This window comes from Fusarium subglutinans, assembly GCF_013396075.1.
Source record: "Fusarium subglutinans strain NRRL 66333 chromosome Unknown NRRL66333_c0000311, whole genome shotgun sequence".
Lineage (NCBI taxonomy): Eukaryota > Fungi > Ascomycota > Sordariomycetes > Hypocreales > Nectriaceae > Fusarium > Fusarium subglutinans.
The window spans coordinates 1-20,044 of record NW_023502374.1 but is presented as its reverse complement, the minus strand read 5'-3'; the positions used below and the strand labels follow the sequence as shown (position 1 = coordinate 20,044).

At 48.4% G+C, this 20,044-nt stretch overlaps 9 protein-coding genes across 9 annotated transcripts; 4 read left to right on the top strand and 5 right to left on the bottom strand.

The window, feature by feature from the left end:
* Positions 1-468: 468 nt before the first annotated feature.
* Positions 469-2,320, bottom strand: FSUBG_13122 (mannan polymerase II complex ANP1 subunit; the record flags this gene model as incomplete). Its single annotated transcript, XM_036677981.1, has 5 exons — positions 469-885; positions 942-1,037; positions 1,091-1,410; positions 1,471-2,057; positions 2,244-2,320. The coding sequence occupies 5 exons, from the start codon at positions 2,318-2,320 to the stop codon at positions 469-471; spliced, it is 1,497 nt and encodes a 498-aa protein (XP_036531411.1).
* Positions 2,321-4,657: 2,337 nt separating this feature from the next.
* FSUBG_13121 (3' exoribonuclease) lies at positions 4,658-5,582 on the top strand (the record flags this gene model as incomplete). Its single annotated transcript, XM_036677980.1, has 2 exons — positions 4,658-4,775; positions 4,849-5,582. 2 exons carry the CDS (start codon positions 4,658-4,660, stop codon positions 5,580-5,582), a joined length of 852 nt encoding a protein of 283 aa, XP_036531410.1.
* A 1,216-nt stretch (positions 5,583-6,798) lies between these two features.
* FSUBG_13120 (ASI1) lies at positions 6,799-9,678 on the top strand (the record flags this gene model as incomplete). The annotated part of the gene is made up of 1 exon (XM_036677979.1): positions 6,799-9,678. One exon carries the CDS (start codon positions 6,799-6,801, stop codon positions 9,676-9,678), a length of 2,880 nt encoding a protein of 959 aa, XP_036531409.1.
* A 214-nt stretch (positions 9,679-9,892) lies between these two features.
* Positions 9,893-10,747, bottom strand: FSUBG_13119 (tRNA-splicing endonuclease subunit sen-34; the record flags this gene model as incomplete). The annotated part of the gene is made up of 1 exon (XM_036677977.1): positions 9,893-10,747. One exon carries the CDS (start codon positions 10,745-10,747, stop codon positions 9,893-9,895), a length of 855 nt encoding a protein of 284 aa, XP_036531408.1.
* A 398-nt stretch (positions 10,748-11,145) lies between these two features.
* On the bottom strand, positions 11,146-12,337 carry FSUBG_13118 (elongator complex 4; the record flags this gene model as incomplete). Its single annotated transcript, XM_036677976.1, has 2 exons — positions 11,146-11,843; positions 11,899-12,337. 2 exons carry the CDS (start codon positions 12,335-12,337, stop codon positions 11,146-11,148), a joined length of 1,137 nt encoding a protein of 378 aa, XP_036531407.1.
* A 364-nt stretch (positions 12,338-12,701) lies between these two features.
* Positions 12,702-13,223, top strand: FSUBG_13117 (DNA-directed RNA polymerase chain RPB8; the record flags this gene model as incomplete). Its single annotated transcript, XM_036677975.1, has 2 exons — positions 12,702-13,042; positions 13,118-13,223. The coding sequence occupies 2 exons, from the start codon at positions 12,702-12,704 to the stop codon at positions 13,221-13,223; spliced, it is 447 nt and encodes a 148-aa protein (XP_036531406.1).
* A 33-nt stretch (positions 13,224-13,256) lies between these two features.
* Positions 13,257-14,456, bottom strand: FSUBG_13116 (thiamine pyrophosphokinase; the record flags this gene model as incomplete). The annotated part of the gene is made up of 3 exons (XM_036677974.1): positions 13,257-13,396; positions 13,438-14,363; positions 14,416-14,456. 3 exons carry the CDS (start codon positions 14,454-14,456, stop codon positions 13,257-13,259), a joined length of 1,107 nt encoding a protein of 368 aa, XP_036531405.1.
* Positions 14,457-15,547: 1,091 nt separating this feature from the next.
* FSUBG_13115 (uncharacterized protein) lies at positions 15,548-16,141 on the top strand (the record flags this gene model as incomplete). Its single annotated transcript, XM_036677973.1, has 1 exon — positions 15,548-16,141. One exon carries the CDS (start codon positions 15,548-15,550, stop codon positions 16,139-16,141), a length of 594 nt encoding a protein of 197 aa, XP_036531404.1.
* Positions 16,142-16,638: 497 nt separating this feature from the next.
* On the bottom strand, positions 16,639-18,708 carry FSUBG_13114 (golgi apyrase; the record flags this gene model as incomplete). Its single annotated transcript, XM_036677972.1, has 2 exons — positions 16,639-18,641; positions 18,696-18,708. The coding sequence occupies 2 exons, from the start codon at positions 18,706-18,708 to the stop codon at positions 16,639-16,641; spliced, it is 2,016 nt and encodes a 671-aa protein (XP_036531403.1).
* Positions 18,709-20,044: the final 1,336 nt, after the last annotated feature.

The following is a 20,044-nucleotide window of genomic DNA, read 5'->3' as shown; positions in this document are numbered from 1 at the left end:
AAAGGGGTTCATTTGCAAGCTTCCATACCTATGAAGATACCACAATTCAGGGACTGCACAAAGATATCAAGAATCTACGAGGATACTAACATATTTCTCCGAATAAAACTTCTCGGCAAGCTCTACTTATGAGGCCATATCCCGTAAAATACAATTAAATAAAAACTACCTAACGTTAAACCAAAGTCAGTATGCTTTATTTTTTCTTCATATTTGTCAACAATAGTATAGTAATCATTAAAGGGGATGATTTTTTATCTTCTTTGATATTGATAACAAGTAGCCCATCCCAACCAAACGCCAATGCCAAAGGGGATTTACCAATGGTCACCCCTTTTAACTGTCTGCCGTTCTCCGCCTGAGTGTACAAATTCACAACCAACGACTCCGATGACATCTATTCTATTATACAGCAAGTAGATATCGTATGCGATCAAGGAAACAAAACAAGATATCGACGCAAATTCTTCAAGCAGCCGCATTGCCGACTTGTTGAGCTGCCCCTGGGTTGGCTTGGGGCACATCTTGTGCACCAACAGCAGCTCGTTTGTCTCCCTCTTGAACCGCTTTGCCCTCTTGTCTTGCTGCGTCAACCTCCTGCTTGACCACTTGCGCTTTGATGTCGCCTTGAGCGGCATTACCTGAGCCCGCCTTGGCTTGGTTGCCAGAACCAGGTCGTTGATTATGGGGCTGAGCCAACCCATCTCGGCTCGGAGCTTTCTGCTTGTCTTTGACGGGCTTGGGCTGAGCTGCCAGATTCTGCATCTCTTGCTTATCCTTCTCCCACTCATTCCGGGTGTCACTATACTCTTCTTTGATCTTTTGTTGGTTCTTTTTCTTCTCTTCCTCTTGCTTTTCCCGGGCAAGTCGTTCCCGCTCCATCTCCTACACTCGGTATCAGTATACAGGAATTCTGCTTACCATAGTAGAGTGATACTCACCTCCATATGGCGGATATCGTCCACACTAGGCTCATACAAATGCCAGATGGTATAATGAGGTAGACCAATGACTGAGTACCCCATTCTCTTGGACATCTGTTTTGTACATGTTAATGATGACTGTTCTGGTAAGGTGTCTGATTTCTTACCTTGCCGAAACCTTCTGTCTCGGCGTGCTTCTCGAAACTGAAGGCTGGAAAGTGGACACCGGATCGGAAGACTTTGGCTTTCGCCAGAATACTGACACCCCCAACACCGTCAATTTCCATTTCCATGTCGGGATCACCAAAAGGGTCACGGAGGTACGCTAAATGAGGACGCCATGTGGCATATTCGGCATAACCTTCAACAATGACAGCATCTTCATCAAGTGTGTCGGCGAGGGCCAAAGCTGTCTCAGACTCCTGCCATGAGTTCAAATCGTAGGGCTGCTCACCGCCAAGCCAGTCGGGCAACGGTCGCCAAACATCTGGACACAAGTTAGAAATTGAGGTTCATCTTCAAACAGTTTTACTTCAGGTAAACCTACTGGGAACGATGACGTCCTTGTTATGGCGCATGAGATCCTCCAAAATGGTGAAAGGTGCTGTTTCAACGTCTACGTCGCGCCAATAAACCCAGGAGTGGTACGGCCGCAGAGCTGCGCTCAGAAGCCAATTTCGGGCTTGCGCCATCAGCTTTCGTCGGCTGGCCTGAGCAGCGAATCCGTGGCGACTTTCGACATCCTGGTTGACCTTCTGCCCGAAGTCTTTCTCAATGATTGAGATCTCCCCGTATGGTTGCTTAGGATCCTGGTCGGCTTGAATGGCCTCCAAACTATCAGAAAGAACCTTTAGAGTATTGTCTTTGGAATCGGACACGAGAAAGGCAAGGTCGATCAAGTGGTGCGGATATGTGAGATTGCGCATATGAGAAAAGAACATTCCCAAGTGTGCTTCGGCATCACGGAGTGGTACACATAACAGGATGCGCTCTTCGCGTTCCCAGCCACGAGCAGTGCCCTGGACGGTGGTCAAGTCGTAGTATCGAACTGTCTCAAGCTCCGGTGCACCACCAGCAGAAAGGAGCCCGAAAGATACCAGCGAAGCCACGGGGCTGGAAGGCCAAAGCCAGAGACTAAAAGCGAACAGTATAGCCGCTAGAATGCATAGGCGGACGAGAAGTTTATTGCGACGCCGTTGGGCAGGCGTCAAAGTGCGCGGTTGGAACCTATTCGAGACCCCTTGTCAGCTAATTGCCATAAATATTGGTGCCAGTAGTGTACAGGTCATGAGTCGATAGTTTCAGGACATGGAACCTTACTTGTGAGGGGAGATGTCAAAGGTATTCCCACGAGGATAGCCATTCGAAAAGGCGGCGGCATGATGCCGGGGCATCATCTTCGAATTGGAGCCCGGCAAGTCATAGGATGGCATTGACAGCGTTTGCGCAGAGACGCTCTGCGGCGCGTCGATCGAGAGCGTCGGGTAGCAGAAACTGCTTTGAAGAAACTGGTGGGCCAAGGGACTGGAAGGTCTCGAGAGCGATCGAATAGGTTGCGCTTTGAAGGTTGATAGGGGATGAGGCTAAGTTCAGGGTCCAAATAGTGATGCTGGCTTTAACGTCTGCATCGAGCGCCCGATCCCTGTCGTCCCCAGTATGATTTGTTGACGGCTTTATTCGCTTTCAACTGTATCGTATCGTTTCTCGTAGGCGTCGTCGCAATAAGTAGATATGTGCTGTGATGCGTGGTGCGTGGTGCGTGGTGCGTGGTGCAAGGGCAAGGTGGCTGCAATGCCGACCAAGATACTTTAGCAGCGTACATTTAGTACCTACCCAGGTAAGGTACCTTGGTAGCTTGGGGAATGGGATACGAGGTCTTGCGTGCCAGGGGGAACGAGTGCTGTGAAATGCATGTGCTCAGTTATTCTTAGTCGAGGGAAGGGTTGAGGGGCTCTTTTGATTGGACCACTCGACATTAAGTCGTTGGAGACAGTGGAGGCTGAGGTGGATTAAGTAGGCCATCCTGAACGCCGATACGATCCACACAGCTTGTCTCTAAAAATGGGATCCTGTCAGATTACCTACCTAGGTACGATATGAATCTTCCTACGGAGTAGCTACTTTACAGTAATAGGACAGATCAACTACTGTGTACAAGTTATCGGGTCCCCCTTCAGTCGGTTGAGATTGGCTCTCCGTAAACACATCCATTACGACCAAGCTCAAGTCCCATTGATAAAGTATCCATACCTAAGCAGAAACAATTACTTAAGCAGTCAATTGAGGTGTATGCAACCAGTCAAGCATAGCTATCAATCGGTTTCTTGTTTATCGTCAAACACATTCCCAATCGTTCAGCATCTTCCAGGCATTACTGATATCACAACTGGCAAGCCAACTCCGGCTTCGAAGAACATCCAGATTTGGGGACAGGCACGAGACCTAAGGTCGGTTTGAAAAAGTGAGGTTTATTTATCATCACTACCTATTAAAGGCAACTATCACACTCAGATACTAAGAACTTACCGCGCTTTCGATTTATCATAAGCCTGTACAAATGCTGAGGGCACTGATGACTATGAGGAATCTGCACCCGTTAGCCATTGTTCAAAACCAATGCTAGAATCGGACGAAGAGTATAGAAAAGCAACGGGAGCGTGATTGGTCAGACAAGCCGGTTTACTCAGTCATCTCGACCGGCCCAGGATACTGATAACTCAGAACGAGCTACCAGCAGCCCGGACACTGGAGTCTTCATAACACTCGAGAGAGCAACTCCACAACCTGTCATCGGCTCTCATAGAAAACCTACGGTGCGGGAGGGTGACTTGGTCAAGAAGAAGTCGTTGAATGGATAGAACTTGTGTCATCATGTTACACAGCTCCTTTGCTCGCCCTTGCATCCTCGCAGTGAACTTACCAATGTTTCATCGAGCACCGAGGTCAAGCCAGACAAGGCTAGGACGAGACTCGGAGACAAAGAAAATGATTAACTTGAGACTTGTTTCATAGTCAGCTTGAGATCAAAACAAGCAGCGGTAATATTGAAAAAGGAGGTACGATGTGTATCAGAGATCTTGGTTTGGTAATTGGGAGTCATCACAATGGTTCAGTAGCAGAACTGAATGAAAGGTTTTCTCATCATCGACATGTGAAGGAGCTTGTGCATAGAGTGGAAAGAGAAATCTGACTGACCTTGTATCATTCTTCATCACTTGCAATTGAAGGAGGTAGCAAAAGGACTGAAGTCTTCCGCGGTGTTAGCGTTACCCCCATCACCGACGTCGTGTGGAAGGAGAAGAATCGTAAGGTGCTCAGATGGTAGTGCATGTTGTTCAAACGCTCAGGTTTCGCGGGAACAGTGGTGTGAAGGATCATCGTTGCGCGTGTGGGAAAACGCAGCGGCGCGTCACGTACCTCATTAAATCAGCGTCATCGAGAGGCCTCGCTACTCATTCAAGTTATACCACGACATATTTGAGCAAGACAACCAAATCCAGATTTGTTTTGCTTGTCGATGGCATGCGTTGACAGAAAGCAGGCTTTCGATGTGAAGAAGAGAAAGTCCAGAGCTCTCAAAGCAGACCCGCGAGAAAATTTGAAGGGGCAGATGGAGCCGTTGATGACTAAGCGTTGTAGCGCCCCGTTTGATGCATCTATGGATTTCAATCCACTCCAGGCAAAATCCACGCCCTCGGGTTGAAAGATCTTTGAGACAAGGAATAATTCTCGAAATGGCAGACCGACGACGCATTAATGGCCCTGGAGGTATCACAGTGGCACCTGTTTATGAAGCAAATGAGCTTGCTGCTTCCACTCGGACTCGCGCTCCAAATGGTATTAGGTCACAATGTGAGTTCCCAACACCCTTGTCTCAGCAACTTGTAGTCATATGTTGTGAAGAGTTGACTGATATTTTGACTAGATTTGCAAACTGGGGTGACCCCATCCGCCTCCGGATCGGCGTATCTAGAAATTGAATCACAGCAAGATTCTAGTAGTAAGGGCATGAAACTTTCATGCACCGTTCATGGGCCTAGATCTCTACCTCGATCAGCGCCCTTCTCCCCTCACATGGTCCTCTCTACACATGTCAAATACGCACCTTTTGCAACACGTCAAAGAAGGGGTTACTTACGCGATTCTACCGAGCGTGACTTGAGCACCCATCTCGAAGCAGCTCTCAGGGGCGCACTCATTGCAGACCGTTGGCCCAAGAGTGGAGTGGATGTGGTTGTTACCATTATTGAAGGAGATCAAGCCCGCCAGGTAGCTGTGGAGCAGGGAAGCGAGGAATGGGACATGATGAACGTGCTTAGCGGCTGCATCACTGTTGCCGCTGCCGCTCTCGCGGATGCTGGTATTGACTGTGTCGATACTGTCTCTGGAGGTGTTGCGGCTTTGGTGTCTGAGGCGGACAATGATGAACCCATCATGGTGCTCGATCCAGTTCCTTCTGAACACTCGCACATACTCGCAGCTTGCTGTGTGGCCTATCTTCCCTCCAGGGACGAAATCACAAATCTCTGGCTGAAGGGAAGCTTGCCTGCATCAGACGCCAGTCTACATCGAGACCTTGTCGCCCGTGCCGTACATGCAAGCAAAGGAGCAAACATTGCAGTAGCTGCATCACTCAAAGAATCAGTCATCGTGGGTTGATTGGATAGTAGGTCGGAATATTGCACAACTTTAGGGGTGTTTCTAGGCGTTCAATCAATCACACCATCACAGGATCTATTGACTGCAGAGGCCAGCTTTCTTAACTTCGTTGTGCTTGGATAGTCCTGGCTCGAAATGGTCTTATAGGACACAGCTGTCGGACGAAGAATACAATTGATCTTCTTTTTAAGTATTATATGGCATCATTGGGAATGAAGCCAAATGGGAACGAGGTAGACAAACTGTCGGGGAAGCCCAGACATTAAGAGGAGTCAAGCATATTTATCTAATAAGAAGATACCCCTGAGGCTCCTTTCCCGCTCAATGACTTAGGGACTTTTGCCTGATAGAAGCGCTAGACCCAGCAGGATGTCCAGCTCTTTCAGGGTAATGTCAGGCGGTGTCGAGAAAACTTTCTAATCCAGTGGGTGGACATGAAAGTATAAGATAATGAGTACGCTAGCTTTAATACAAGACCCTGATACTGACAAACTGGCATCCTAGGCGAGGCAAATGCCTCAGCCGAGCTTGACCCCACGGTCTTCTTGCTAAACATCTTCTGAAAGCTATCTTTAATACCTACCTTAGAGAGAGGATTTCCTTCTTATAGAGGAGGTTTTCTTCAATCTTTATAGGGGACTTTATAATTACCCTAAAGGACGCCATGGTTGAGTTCTGAGAGCTCCACTACCTTAGGACCTACTAACCTCCGGTCTGGCGCCGAAATCGGGACCACTTCCCGTGGATGAATGCGCATTGCAGGGGACCTGAGATTGGTACATCGCGTCCATTAATCAACACTGTGCATGACTGTACAGGCTAGAGAGGCACTCCTACAGCGGTTTGGCCACTGCAGTGGGCCATATAGAGGATGCGCTAGTATCCGTGAGCCAACTCAGTCTGGGCTTTGTCTCGACCTGGCTAGCCTGGCAGGTTCATCGATAGTCCATAAGTACTAAGGTACTAAGTTTCCGCATGTTACCACCTCCACCTCGATGTCAACACTGAGGTTGCTCAGTGCCTTGCCTCATCATCGCTTCCCTAGGCCAACAAACCACGCTTCAAACAAGGACACTTCACAATGTCCTCAGCGAAACCCAGTGGCTCGTTATCAAAATAACGCTTCTGTGACTGTCTCGTTTATTAGGCAGCCTTCAATTTCCTCAACTTGCCTTCCATCTTCCGACAACTTCAGCCCGATAGTTCTCCTTAGGCCATGGCCGACGAGTTCGTCCCCTCTGTGCCATCACCCCTCACCAGCTTCACATCCGACACAGGGTTCGATTCTGCCAATGCATCTGCTCCGTGGTACAATCCTGCTGTCTGGACAGTTAATGTGACACGCTATGCGCCCGTACTAGAGGACCTTGTCTGGGCTGGTCCACGATTCATTAAGAAACTTGGATCTTATATTTCTGTGCCCGAACATCTCGAGACGACGACAGACCATTCGAATTACATACCAGCAATAGTTGGCGCGAATACCATACTTGCCGAGGCCGACCCGACTATTCAGAACATAATGGAGCCCTTGTTAGGTACGGGGGGGTCTGAGACAGCGGCCACTGTTCCCATAGGACGGGTACCCGTTGACAGTGTCCGTAGCTTGGGCAGTGTCTTTGGATATGCCACAAGCAAGTGGGCTTTGTGTTGCATAGCTATGGCAGTCATACTCAACAGAACACACATATTCGCTGCCACTCGACGACGCCTACGCTTGCGATGGCCGACAAGACTCTTATTACGATTCGTTCCGATCGTCCTATTGGTAGTACAGGCGCGCCAGTTGCTTCAATCTATTCAGTGCCAGACCTCATCCGACTTTTCCGAGCTACGATGGGGTAATGCAAGCAAAAGCTCAGACTTGATGTTCTCACACCAAAACGCCTTTCTCAACTCTCTGAGTTCAATTTTACTCTTCTCAGCCTCCGATGAAGACTCCTGTATTGCCGTTCGGATGATACCGTCCGATGAATCTGGCTCTGCTCGTAACCTGACCGGCTCCTTGTCCATGCTATGGCCTTTGTTCGGAACATTTTGTCTTAGCCAGTTCCTTGAAACAGTTTCCTGTGCCGTGCAGGGCCGTCCCGTCGCACCGGAGACAGGCATGACACTATTCGAACAATCTCTTGCGTTTGCAGAGGCAGATGCTGCTATCAGTAACCAGCTTGGTTGGAACCTATTCACTAAAACAACTTCTGCTGATGCCCCAGCCTCAGGGCTTGGAAATGCTATAGCTCTGACTAGGTCAATGGTTATGAGAAGGGTCAACACCTCGCCTGAAGTTCTCCTCGTTGCCTTGCTATCTTCGATGACGCATATCACGAGCCATATTCTTGGTATCTTCAATCTGCAAGCCAAGTACCGACTAATGAGCACGGGATTCTGGGGTCTCTGCTTTATGGCTAGCATTGTATGGGCGGCCATTTCCTTTGACCTCGACAATCCATCCTCTCAGAGTCTACTCAGATTTCCAACTGTTTGCATCATAGGGTTTGTGCCACATGTCCTTGTTCTACTAGGTATCGCTATATGCTTGTTCATATATGGGCTTGCTTTGCTCCTCTCAGCATTCTCTCCCCCTTCGACATCAGACATGGCTTCAATGACCATTCGTCAGCGTCTAATTCATGCCCATGAAAACATGCAGGCGAACGTATCGCTCTCTTCCATTCGCATCACTCGAGAAATGGACTTCTACACAGCTCTACTGCGAACTGGGTTCGGTGCTATCACTATGGCTAGTGAGGCCGTCTACCTAAATGAGGACAAAGGCATCAGTTTAAAACGACGCACCTGGCTGGAAGAGCAGCGATTCAAGGAGGCCGAGGAATTGCAAAGAAAACTAATTGGTGGTGGCGGCGGCCTGCCCGACTCGCGATATGACCAGATCGGCGCAATCGGCCTAATTCCCGTGAAAGGGGGGCCGTCAATTGCATCCAATGGGTACGCGCGCGAACGTGCTGCTCAGAAGATACCGAAGGGACGCAGTGAGCGCAACCTTCATGCGGGCATTGGCGCGTCTGAAAGGAGTTCTCGTTGGCTTATGGCACTGGAGTTTCTACTCAGTATCAACAAACTTATTGCAAGAATTAGCGCCAAGTCTTTGTTGTGGTGTCTTGCAACTCTACGGATCCGATATCAGCCAGCATGGCTCCTTTGGCTTGCCCAGCACCCAAAGAGTATGGACGGCCAGAGCAAAAGCTCTAGTCGTAAACAGCCACGATCAAAAGGACCATCTTCATATAATGATGGACGCATACCGAAAGAGGAGACGGCAGATATCGAGGCCGAGTTTAGGCGTGTGTGCATAGACCAAGACGAGGAGAGCCTAGATAGGGACCTATACAAATATTGGGTGAAAAATGGCTGGTGGGGATCTGCAGATTCCAGCGGCGACTTTGAACCTCATTCAGATGACGACTTCGACACTACAAGCGTCGTCTCTATGTCGACCACCGGCGATGGAGTGGATGATTACCAAGCATGGGAGTCAGAAGACGAGAATGACGACGGCCAACGAACACCTACTCAACGATCTCCTCAAATCAGTCGTGAGAGCACGCCTTTCCATGACACCCCTATGCAAATATCTGATCTAGCACGTCTCCTGCATCCCACAAGCCCTGAAGAGCGTGAGGAGGCCGTGACCTTGTCTGCCCACCTCCAAAGCGATGGGATCATGACACGCGCCAAATACCGGCGAATGGAGCAATTGCAACGCACTCGAGTCTTAGTCTCACCAGGTTCTAGCTTGCTACAGCCCAAAGCTAACATCATGCAACCGGGGCGCAACACCAAATTAGATCCCGACGAAGAGGAGCGTCTTTTAGAACAGCTTTTGCTATCACGGCGACAAGCGTTTGCATCAGCGGCATGTTCCGAGACATCATGGGAAAACGGGGGATCAGGTTTTGGAAGTGATGGTCCGCAATGCGTGGTGTGTCAAAGCTCACCTAGGACCATTATTGTCTGGCCCTGTCGATGCCTGAGTCTATGCGACGACTGCCGTGTCTCTCTTGCTATGAACAACTTTGACAAATGCGTCTGTTGCCGCCGGGAGGTTATTAGCTTCAGCCGCGTTTTCGTTCCCTGAGCTCCTGCAGACTCACGATTAGGGCAATCGGTAATGTTTTTATTTAATTTTGCTGTGATTAAGCAACTGCAGCCTTTCTTATACTCATTTGCGTCGTTTCATTTTCGGGAGGCGACGGGCATGGATTCACAATGGTTAAGACTTTCATATTTTGACTCAAATCATCTTGTCAGGTTATATAACGTTCGGCATAGCATCTATTATTTCCAAGCTTTTACATTGCAGCCCATTCAATGCTAAAGGTTCTCATCTGTTGGTCATCTCGTGATCCATTCGCTAGTGGCTGTTCTGCCCCTATTAAAAACGCCTTCTTCACAGCTGTGGCGAGGCGGCCTCCTGCTACGATGTCCAACACGGGAATATCTTCTTCCCATTCATACTGGTTTGCCATGAAATGGGCATGAAACCTCAAGGGATCGCCTGGGTAGACGCTATACTTGGCACCAAAGCGAAGGCCGGGAGTTGTGTAGTGACCAGAAGTAAGGAGAAAGCCGCATAAGGGGCCTTGCGTAGGGTTAGTGGCCTGGTATGTCCGTTCAGCTTCTGAAGAAATCAGCGACCCACTGGACGTTGGGGTGACGCCCAGGGATTTGATTGCAGATTGCTGCTGATGTACGGCGGGTTTAGTTTCACTAGTGGTGATGGTGTCGTCGTCGGTATTGCTAGGGGGCACACGGCGGGATTTTCCACGCTTTAATGCTCCTTCAACAACTTTCTGTGCATTCTTTTCAGCAAGAACATGTTGTGCTGTCTGCTTTCTTGTCCTAAGCGAGTCGAGGTATAACTTCCTCGCCTCGCCGTTATGATTCTGGAGAGCATAGTGGTGGGCAGCTACGTCGTCTACAAGATAAGCCACATTCTTATGCAATAACGCTTCAGCCTCCTCAGGCCGGAGTTCAATTGGAAGACCAAGAAAGATGTTCTGAGTCGGTTGCTGAGGCGCAGTTCCGGCTAGTGTACCGTTGATATTCTCATTCCGACGCAAGAACGCAGCCGCTTCAGAATCGAAGATGAGATATCGCCCAGCGATCTTGGATATCCGAACAGGGTTTGGATCGAAAGAGGCCATATTATCTATGGAAGCGTTGCGAGTTAGCGAGCGCGTCGTTGGGAGTATAGCGAGCATGAACAAGTGTGGAAAGGACAACATCATAAGTCGTCTTCGTAATTTTATTGTGTGTCGTCACAGAAAATCAGGGGATTGACAGATTAATAAGTGTATAATCATTGTGTCCGAGTCGCGTGGGTGAATTGCGAGGGAAAAAGATTGATTTTGACATACCTTTTGAGATTGTTGATGTTGATCAGAAGAAAGAAGAGAAGTGTAGGAAAGGTAGCTTGGAGCTGCTTTTAGATGATAAAATTTTTAGCGAGTGGGGTGGGGAGGAAAAGATAAGATAAGACTCTGGAGCTTGAGACTCAAAGGCAGGGTCATAAAACCAGGTGAATCACTGAATTGCCTTCTCTTCAAAAATCCAAGGTCTCCTTCTTGTGATCATTGGGGTTAGAAGCTTTATTTGGCTGTTCCTCACCTCCAATCGGTGGTAGACTAAAGGGTGTAATCACCAACCCACTGGAACTGCTCAGCTTGAAAGATAGGTTTTCCCTGTTCCAGGTACCTTCCAGACCGCCGCCCTTTTCGTGGAACACAGGTAAGCTATGGGCACGTAGTAGCCCTTGGCCTTTGTCTTCGTTGCCGGGATCCCGCAAGACCGGAGCTTGGTGTTGCAGAGGAATCAACTCGAGAACTCCATCGGATAGTAACTCCATCCACCTTATTAGTCCGGTAGATCGAGGGAACAAAGTGACTGGGATAGTCACAAATGCCGTAACCTGGGTGGAGTACTGTCGAAGGAGTGCTCTCAAAGCATGGAGGAACTTGAGGACCTCTTTGGGTTGACTGGCAGCAGAATTATACAGTGTAGGCGAGAGGAGGCTGGGTACCACGATCCTATGTACTGTAGAAGGTGGCGAGTTCTTGATCTTGGAGGTCACATCGGCAATGAACTTTCGGAACGGCGTGTTTGTTGGAGATGCCATGGGACCTTCCACCGGGGTTGTGTGCAGCTGGCCCTTGATGGCACTGTTTTCAAGACGCTTGGCCAGGTCGAAGCCATGACAGAACGTGCTCGGTATCTGTCCGGGAGTTGTTTGTGCTTGGGCATCTACAATAAGTTGCAGGTCAGCGTTACGTCCTTGGAGGAAGTACGCAGAGCATACCTCTGACTGGAGCGTTGCGCTGTCCGAGTGTCTCGTAGCGCCAGGCAATCTTCATCTTTTCATCTGATGATGAGGTTGGCTTACTGCTCTTCTTAGAGCCATCAGGGCTGCCGAGACCAGGAAGCTCTCTTCTCCAAGCATCACCAAACCCCAAGAGGTGAACCTGATGGCCTTGGGCCAGTCCTTCGGCGGCATAGTATCGTAACAGTACCCCTCCAAAGTCCGTAGTCCCTGTCTCTTCAACGAGCAAGGAAGTTCCCATTGGCATTCCAGCATGACCTGACAAGAGCTGATCCAAAGACTGCGTGCCTGTAGAGGTAGTCAAGCGCCCATCTAACGGAGATGGTCTTGTTCCAGGTGCAAGAGACTTCTCTTGTCGAACGATGGGAGATGAGGACCTGGCAGCTCCAATGACGACATTGCGCTTCCGAAAAGACATTGTCTTTATCTTTCGAGTGCGAGTCGCTGAGTGAGACTTTTTCTTTCTCCTCTTTTTAACAAAAGGATAGTCCTTAGCAGGTACCTAAGGTAAGGTAGGTAGGCTGTGATACCTAGAGGGAGTGAGTACTACATTGGAGTGTGATATCAGCATAGGTAGGTACCTTAGTAGGTTCAAAGGTTGTGTGTGCCCCACCTCACCTACGGGCAGTCAGAGTCAAGGGAGGTACCCAAGTATCCACCAACTTTTTCCGAGCTGCATCCAAACATTTTCTCTTCTTTAATGCAAACCAACGACAAAGCGAAAACCATAACGACCCCAAGATATCTCTTCCGTCCTTCCGCCTTCTTCTCGACTGCCCGATATGGCGAGCGGCGACGCTACTCTGTTCGAAGAATCGTTCACTGTGACTGAGTATGATCAGTCCAAGTATGACCGTGTCGCCCGCATTTCGTGCACTTCAAGCGACTCTCAGACTGTTATGACGCTAGATATCAACATCGAGCTCTTCCCCTGTGCTGTTTCCGACACTCTGCACGTAGTCATGTCTACTACCCTCTCTCTGGATGGAAGCAAGGAGGACGAGAAGGGCTGGCGAGACGTTGGTAAAGGTGGTGATGCGCCAGCGACAGCCGCCGACCTTTATGACTACGTGTGCCATGGAAAGATCTACAAGTTCGAGGAGACATTCGATGGAAATACCATGTGCGTCTCTTCCATGAAGCCCCCTTGTCACCGAGTCTGGAACATCCACGTTTGCTGACTGAATCTAACCTACAGCAATGCCTACTGCTCTTTCGGCGGTCTTCTTATGTCACTTCAAGGTCCCATCAAGAAACTGACCCCCCTCCGTGTCGATAATGTCTACCTGCTCGTCAAGAAATAAGCAGAAGTGCCTAAGATTGTCCATTTATCTAGACTATAGCTCTTCGCCGCCACCATGGGCTTTTGTGTTACCACTAGCTCGAGGCCACATTAATGATACCCATGCGAAAACCGCCTTGTTGCCCCCAATGATTCTCAAAGTCGAAGACCCTATCTCGCCTCTGTGAGCCTGGTCTACCGGGATCACAATGAGCGCCAATTGCTTTGATGCGGACCTGGAAAAGGAATGTCGCGGCGCATTCTCCGCTTGATCTGCTCAATCTCGGGCTCGTCCCCGTCAGTGAGAATTCCATGACGAATGAAAAAGTCGAGGGTGACGAGGGCACAATTGGACTTGAATCGACCCTCGGCGAGATCCGCCTTGACTTGATTAACGTCGCAGAGGTCAAATTTCTCTGCCTCACCATCTCTGGGTTGAGGGATCACATTGTTGGGAAGCTCGAGGTCGTATAGCCACTGGCACTCAGGATAAATGAAGCCGCCTTCACCAACCTGTCCCTCGTCCGTGATATAAATGTATGTGACATTGCCGACGAACTTGGCACCCTTGCGAACGATATCATCAGGAAGACTGGCTTCCTCGTCAGCCTCGCGAATGACGCATTCGAAGGGGTCCTCTCCTGTCATCAAACCACCGGCCACGGTATTATCAAGCATGCCGGGAAAGGTTGCCTTGTCCCGAGCACGCGTAGGGACCCAGAGGCGAATGCTATGAGGTGCAGCATCATCCTTGACATACGCGATCATGTGAACGCCGTAGCGCACCGTACCAAGCAAGCCTATCGCAGCGCGTTCCATGCTGAACAATAGCTCGCCACTACGTCCGTATACAGGCCATAGTTCGTCACGCCAGCGACGGAGAAGAGGGAATGTCCCATTCTTCCGCCAATAGTCGGCCAGGGTCGCCGCGCGCCGAGTACGTTGTTCCTCCGTATGTTCTTGAAAGAGCACAACAGTTTTCTTCTCGTCATCGCATTCCATCTCTCCCCTGACCTCTTCAGGAACCTGGTGCAGCTCTCTGGCCACACGGTCTAGGATGTACCCAATAGGGTATGTGCCTTGACTATCTCTCCATACCAGAGTATAGAGCCCAGCATTCATTTTGGTGAAAGCATCTGGATCAGTCTCGGCATACGGGAACCTTGAGAGATGAGTTACACTTGTATGAGAATAGTGGGGATTTTGAATCATACATGTCCACTTCATCGATGAGATCAATGCTTGTTTTGGCCATTTTGATAGAGGGGAGGACAGAAGCCTGAATTGTTGTGTTGGTGGGGTTTCCTTGGTTCGTAGCTGATCTGATATCGTATATATTCAAATAGAAATACCTAGTAAGTAGATGATGGAGTCAATGTTGAGTACCTAACCAAGGCATCGACTGTTTGGCAGTAGACGTAGAAGATTGATGCAGTTGCGGGTTTTTCCCAACGTTGCCCGGTATATAAGGTGTGCGAGATCTGCCGAGCAAGCACCTGCCCTCGAAATAAATATACCTTACTGTATGCTCTTGGGGAATGATTAGGTACATAGATCTGATATAAAGCTCTGGCTGTTGTCTAAGGTACCTATCTGAGCTTCTCGGTGAAGCTACATCAGGAAGTAAGGTAAGGTAGGGTTAGGGTGGCTCCCGTCTGCTTTTACTGGATCAGCGTCGAGATATGTACCTACAGTACTTGTGACTGACATTTTGGTGGCCCCACGGTGCTCGATGAGACCAAGTACATACCTACGCTCTCCGTCTATCTCCTAACTTCCAAATACTCCAAATGCTTGAGGGGTACATTCCCCTGTATCTCGAGTCACGTATAGTATAGCCGAATTCTTGTTTCTGTCACCTACCTACTACTGTAGGTACATTGAAGCATCAAGGGTCAACTTGGCATGCAATGTCCTGTCCCCTTATTAGTTACCCTAAAGACCCCTGTGGGAAACACTAGGGGCATGGCTACCATATGACGTCCCTGCCCTGCCGCCTGCTCATCAGGTCCATCCATTGCTACCTACCTACACAGCTAAAAATTCATTCCACTTGTTTCTAGATTACCCTCGAAACACCCACCAATCGTTTCACACTACCTACTACCTAGGTAGGTAGACTACGTCTTCCGTACCAGCCAGCGAAACAATGACAAAGAATACCTAAGTTACCTGAGGTAAGGTTTCCGTAACCTCGACCCTTCCATTATTACCTACCTACCTATACAAAGAACTCACCCCAGCCGTTCCCTCTCATCCCTGGTTAGAATCAAATATTCCTTTATCATATGATCATTCGATCTTGCGATTGACTATATCTTACTCATCTCGATATTCAGTATCATCATGTCAAGCCCACTCTTTGGCATCGTCCCTGCGGGCCAACCACTCATCACAGAGCCTTCTTCAACCCCCTCACCAACCTCACTACTCTACGCTCTCCCTACCACAAAACACTTCTCACATATTGTTGTCTTTATGCTACCAGGCGTAAGTCTCCCGCCGAGCACTGCGGCAGCAATCTACCTAGCAACCGCCACCGATGTCGCAACAGCAGCTCAGTCAGGCGGCACACCCAACTTCCGCTTCCTTGGAGGTATAGGCCCTGGAAAGGAGAGCGCCATGTTCAAGGTCAGCGGTGGAGGAGAGGCCAGTGAGTTAGTGATTGGTGTATCAGTGGAGCCAGAAGAGTCTGTTGGCCAGCGCTTACAAGAACTCGCGGCCAGTAAGTCTGGCAACTCATCAGTCGGCCAGCCTAGCACGGCTATACTCGCACAACGGATTATCCAGAACGCCTTCAACTTTCTATCAAGCTTTAGCGGTACAGCAGGACCTGGTGGTGTTGAGGTTGTGCCGCTCAAGGCCTTTGAAAACTGGTGGCGTAAGTTTGAATCAAGGGTTCGGGCAGATCCTAGTTTCCTGGAGAAGCAGTCAGACTAGTGTTGGCTTATAAGCATCTAGAAATGCCTGATCAAAGCTTCAAGGTGTATAACATTCGGGCAGGGAATATAATCAACGGTAAAAGGGCGAGTCCGGTTGGTATGGTATCAGGGGGATCACAGCAATAAACCATCTTTGAGCGACTGACAAAATTGATTAATTGAATTCCAATTCGCACAACTGAGCGTACGCCCCCCTACCGAGAAACAACATCGTTGTACAACACTACCAGAAGCTCCAAACAAGTAATGTAGCGTGATATCCAACAATAAAGACTCCAATTTCGTCGCCAAACTCAGCCAACAGATCAGCAACTGCCACGACTCTGTTCTATGGTATAGCTTGTGCGTTCTTGTGAACGCCATATCTTTAATGCTCCTCCAGTTCCAACAAACTCCCTGACGCCGTGATAATACCGTTGCCCCCCCCCGGAAAAAGAATTACCAGACAAGTATAAGTTTCGCATTAATGCGTCCCCATGAATCATATCGAAGCGCTCAATCTTCCCGTACAGGCGACATGAATGGACTCTTCGCACGAGTTGGGCTGCCGTTGCGGCTCTTTCGGCCAGCACTCAATAGTGAGGGCGATAGCCGTTCTCGACTTTCAGTCCGCACTACAAGTCCGGCACGATCCATTGCTGACGGAGGGCGAGTGAGTTCGTCCGCGCGACCTGCAGAGATACTAGGTGTTGCTAGACCCGATGCCCGTCCCTTTCGTGAACCATTACTACTGCTGTCCGAATGGTCATGTTCATCCGAATCGACATCGCCCAACTCAAAATCAGAGAAATCACCCTCCTCCATTACTCTCTCATAAGATGGCCCCGAGTTTCGTCCGAAGAGTTTGTGGACAAGAGAGGAGCCGCGGCCTGGTTTCCCTGATCGCTTCCGCCGGCTAATCATGCTGAATATCTTTCTTCTTCGCTCGGGCTTGCGGAGCAAATAGGCGACCAACAGAATTATCAGAACAAATGCGACAAGTCCACCAGTTGACTTTCCAGGCCTTTTCAGAAGATCTTCCAGGTCATCGTCATCGTCCCCTGTGTGGGGTGCGATAGGTGAAGAGCCGGCGTGCTCAAAATCCTTCGCTATCCCCTTGTCTACATTGCTTCCAAAGCCGACAGGCAGCTCAGAACCGGACGGAGGAACTTGTCCGGCAGCGTACAGGACCATTTTACCCAAAGTCCAGCTTAACTCGATGCCATCGATTGTGTCCACCGGCCTGAAAGGATCGTTAAATGATTTCTCACCATCGTCCTTGATAGTGTCGTTGGCTGCACCCCCTTCAAGACCAACACGAGGGATGCCAATTCCGTCGTAGAGCATATTAATCAGCCATGAGGCCTTAAAACAAGCCAAACGCGCCTCGGCTGCCTTCTTTTCTGGTGATTTCTTACGTTTATCAAGATCTCCCTCGATGTCTGACCAATCGCGACTGCAGAATTCCATGACATTGTTTTGATATGTTGCCAGATCGTAAGCCTTGTGTTTTCCACCAAAGACACCATGAGTTGTATGCCAATATTCCGAAACACCAACAAAGTGATTAATGTCGAAGTCGATACCGGGTACATGCTGGCCATTAACAAGGCAGGGATGGTCTTTGCATGGCTTGTCTTTGCCCAGTAAAGGATAGGTTACTGTCAAACATTCGTCGAACTTTCCTGTACCAACCAAAACTGTCTTATCCGACTTTGATTCAACAAGTTCGCCGTCTAGAGTAGTTCGCAAGCCATTAGGCATGCAGGGGTCAGGCAGCTCGTGGGTAGAGTCAGTATTGTAATGTTCTTGTAGACGTTCGACATAACGGCTGCGGGCTTGATTGGCACCGAATCCGAGCCAGGTTGCAGTGAATACTTTGTATTCCGATGGTGATCCGTCGAGTGTTCGCATGCGCACCATCTTCAAATCATCCGCATGCTTTGCGGATTCAGTGGCATTTGGAGCAAAGGCAATCTGAGCAGATGCGCCACCCATGTCGAGGAAACCGTAGGTGTGATGACTCTTGCCATGGTCGTGCTCCTCAGGGTGGTCGAAGCCGCCCAGCAAATAATTCGCCGCTATCCAGCCATACAGACCCTCGGTTTCGCCAGAGATAACCTGGATATGGGCATCGCAATCCGGAAGAATGAATTTTGTATTCGACTGTAAGTACGTGCACATTGATTTGAGGAGTGCCGACTGCTGAGGCTTTGGTAGCAATCGCATGCCAGCCGTTGCCATAAGGTAAACGGGGGTCTCGGAAATCTTGCTGTCCGGGACTTCGTCGAGAGCAATGTCGATCAGCTGCTGTAGATGATCGGGACCGATTTGCGCAGGCCTCTCTGCGAAACTCGAAACTCCAGGATGGATCTTCTTGTTTTCTTTGAGCTTGATCTTGGGGAGAGACCTGAGCTCGGCAGCCGATGCATCTTTGGTGGCTTTGGCGTGATTCTTCCACTTGTAGATGTATACTCGAGTTCCTGAGGAACCAGCGTCAAGAATGACGCCATATTGTGCTGCGTGGGACAAACCGTCAGTCAGAGTTTACCAGCAAGAAGTCGAATACCTACATGATTTACCCATCAGGGCAGTTTAGTTCTGACAGGTGCAACAGCGACGATAAGGACGGAGCAAATTATATATGAGTTATAAGTATACCGCAATCGGCGCTGAGCGAGCTGTTTCAACCAGTATGCAATGGTTCGCGATGTTGCGATACGGGGTGGATCCCCAATTGAGCGAAGTTGATGATGTTTCGACTCTGACGATAACGAGAGTGCCGAGAAGATGTAACGAGATTGAACTAGAGGCCGGCCCCCGAAAGGATATCGTTGAACAGGTCTAACTTAGCAGGTGAAGCGAGTGTCGAGCATCATCCGGATGCGTAAGCGAGTGGAAGTTGGAGGTATACGTTAAAGTTGCGAACAAGATTCCAACAATGACCAGAACGAAGAAGTGATTAAGGCCAAAAGAAGGTTAGCGAGGATGAAGTTTGACAAGGATTCGACGAAGACACGAGACGGGAAGTGGATTTGGTGTTGAATTGATTGGACCAACTTATTGCGTACGGCGCAGTGCATTGCAGTAGGACAGTTGATGATTCAAGATAAGGAAGACTGTAGTTGATAAGATGATAAGGGGCGAAACGGGACGAAAACAGAACCACATGGGGCATTGCTTCGGTTCGGTTGGCTCGCTCGCTGGAAGGGGTTTTGAACGTACATATCTTATGCGTAATGGCGTCAGCAGTGCATACCTTACCTTAGGTACAGCCCGCAGGGGTATTAAATGTGCATTTCCGCGATTATTCAGGTATTTTTTGCCACAACGGAATTACAAACACTAATAAAATATTATACTTAGTATATTAATAGAGATAATTCTGGGCTGATCTATATCTATTTTACAGCAGATTAGCTACTAGTTAAAGTACAGAGGTCCCTACTAAAAGTTTTATCCTATGCTAAAATTACTAATACTATTAAAAGTAAATTAGTACTTCTAAATAAGTTAATTTCCTACTAAATAATCCTTACTTTCCTTATATTTATTTCCTCCTTTTAGCTTAATAATTTTTTCTATATAATAAGGTATCTATTTAATTTATACTTAAATCTTCTTCTATAGTATTACTAACTAAGCTACCTTTTACCTATAAATAGCTTTATATTTACTTTAAAGTATACCTTTTTTTATTATTTCTTTTTTTAAATATAGCTAGGTAGCTTTAATAATATTTAAATTAAGGCTATTTTTATACTATAAAACTTACTATTCATTAGTAAGGTTAAAAACTTATTACTATATATAGTAACTATATATTAATACCTTATTTTTCTAAATAACTATACTAGGCTTTTTTTCTTTATATAATTATATAAAAAGAAGTAATTTTAAAATAAGAATTTTCTTTTAATAT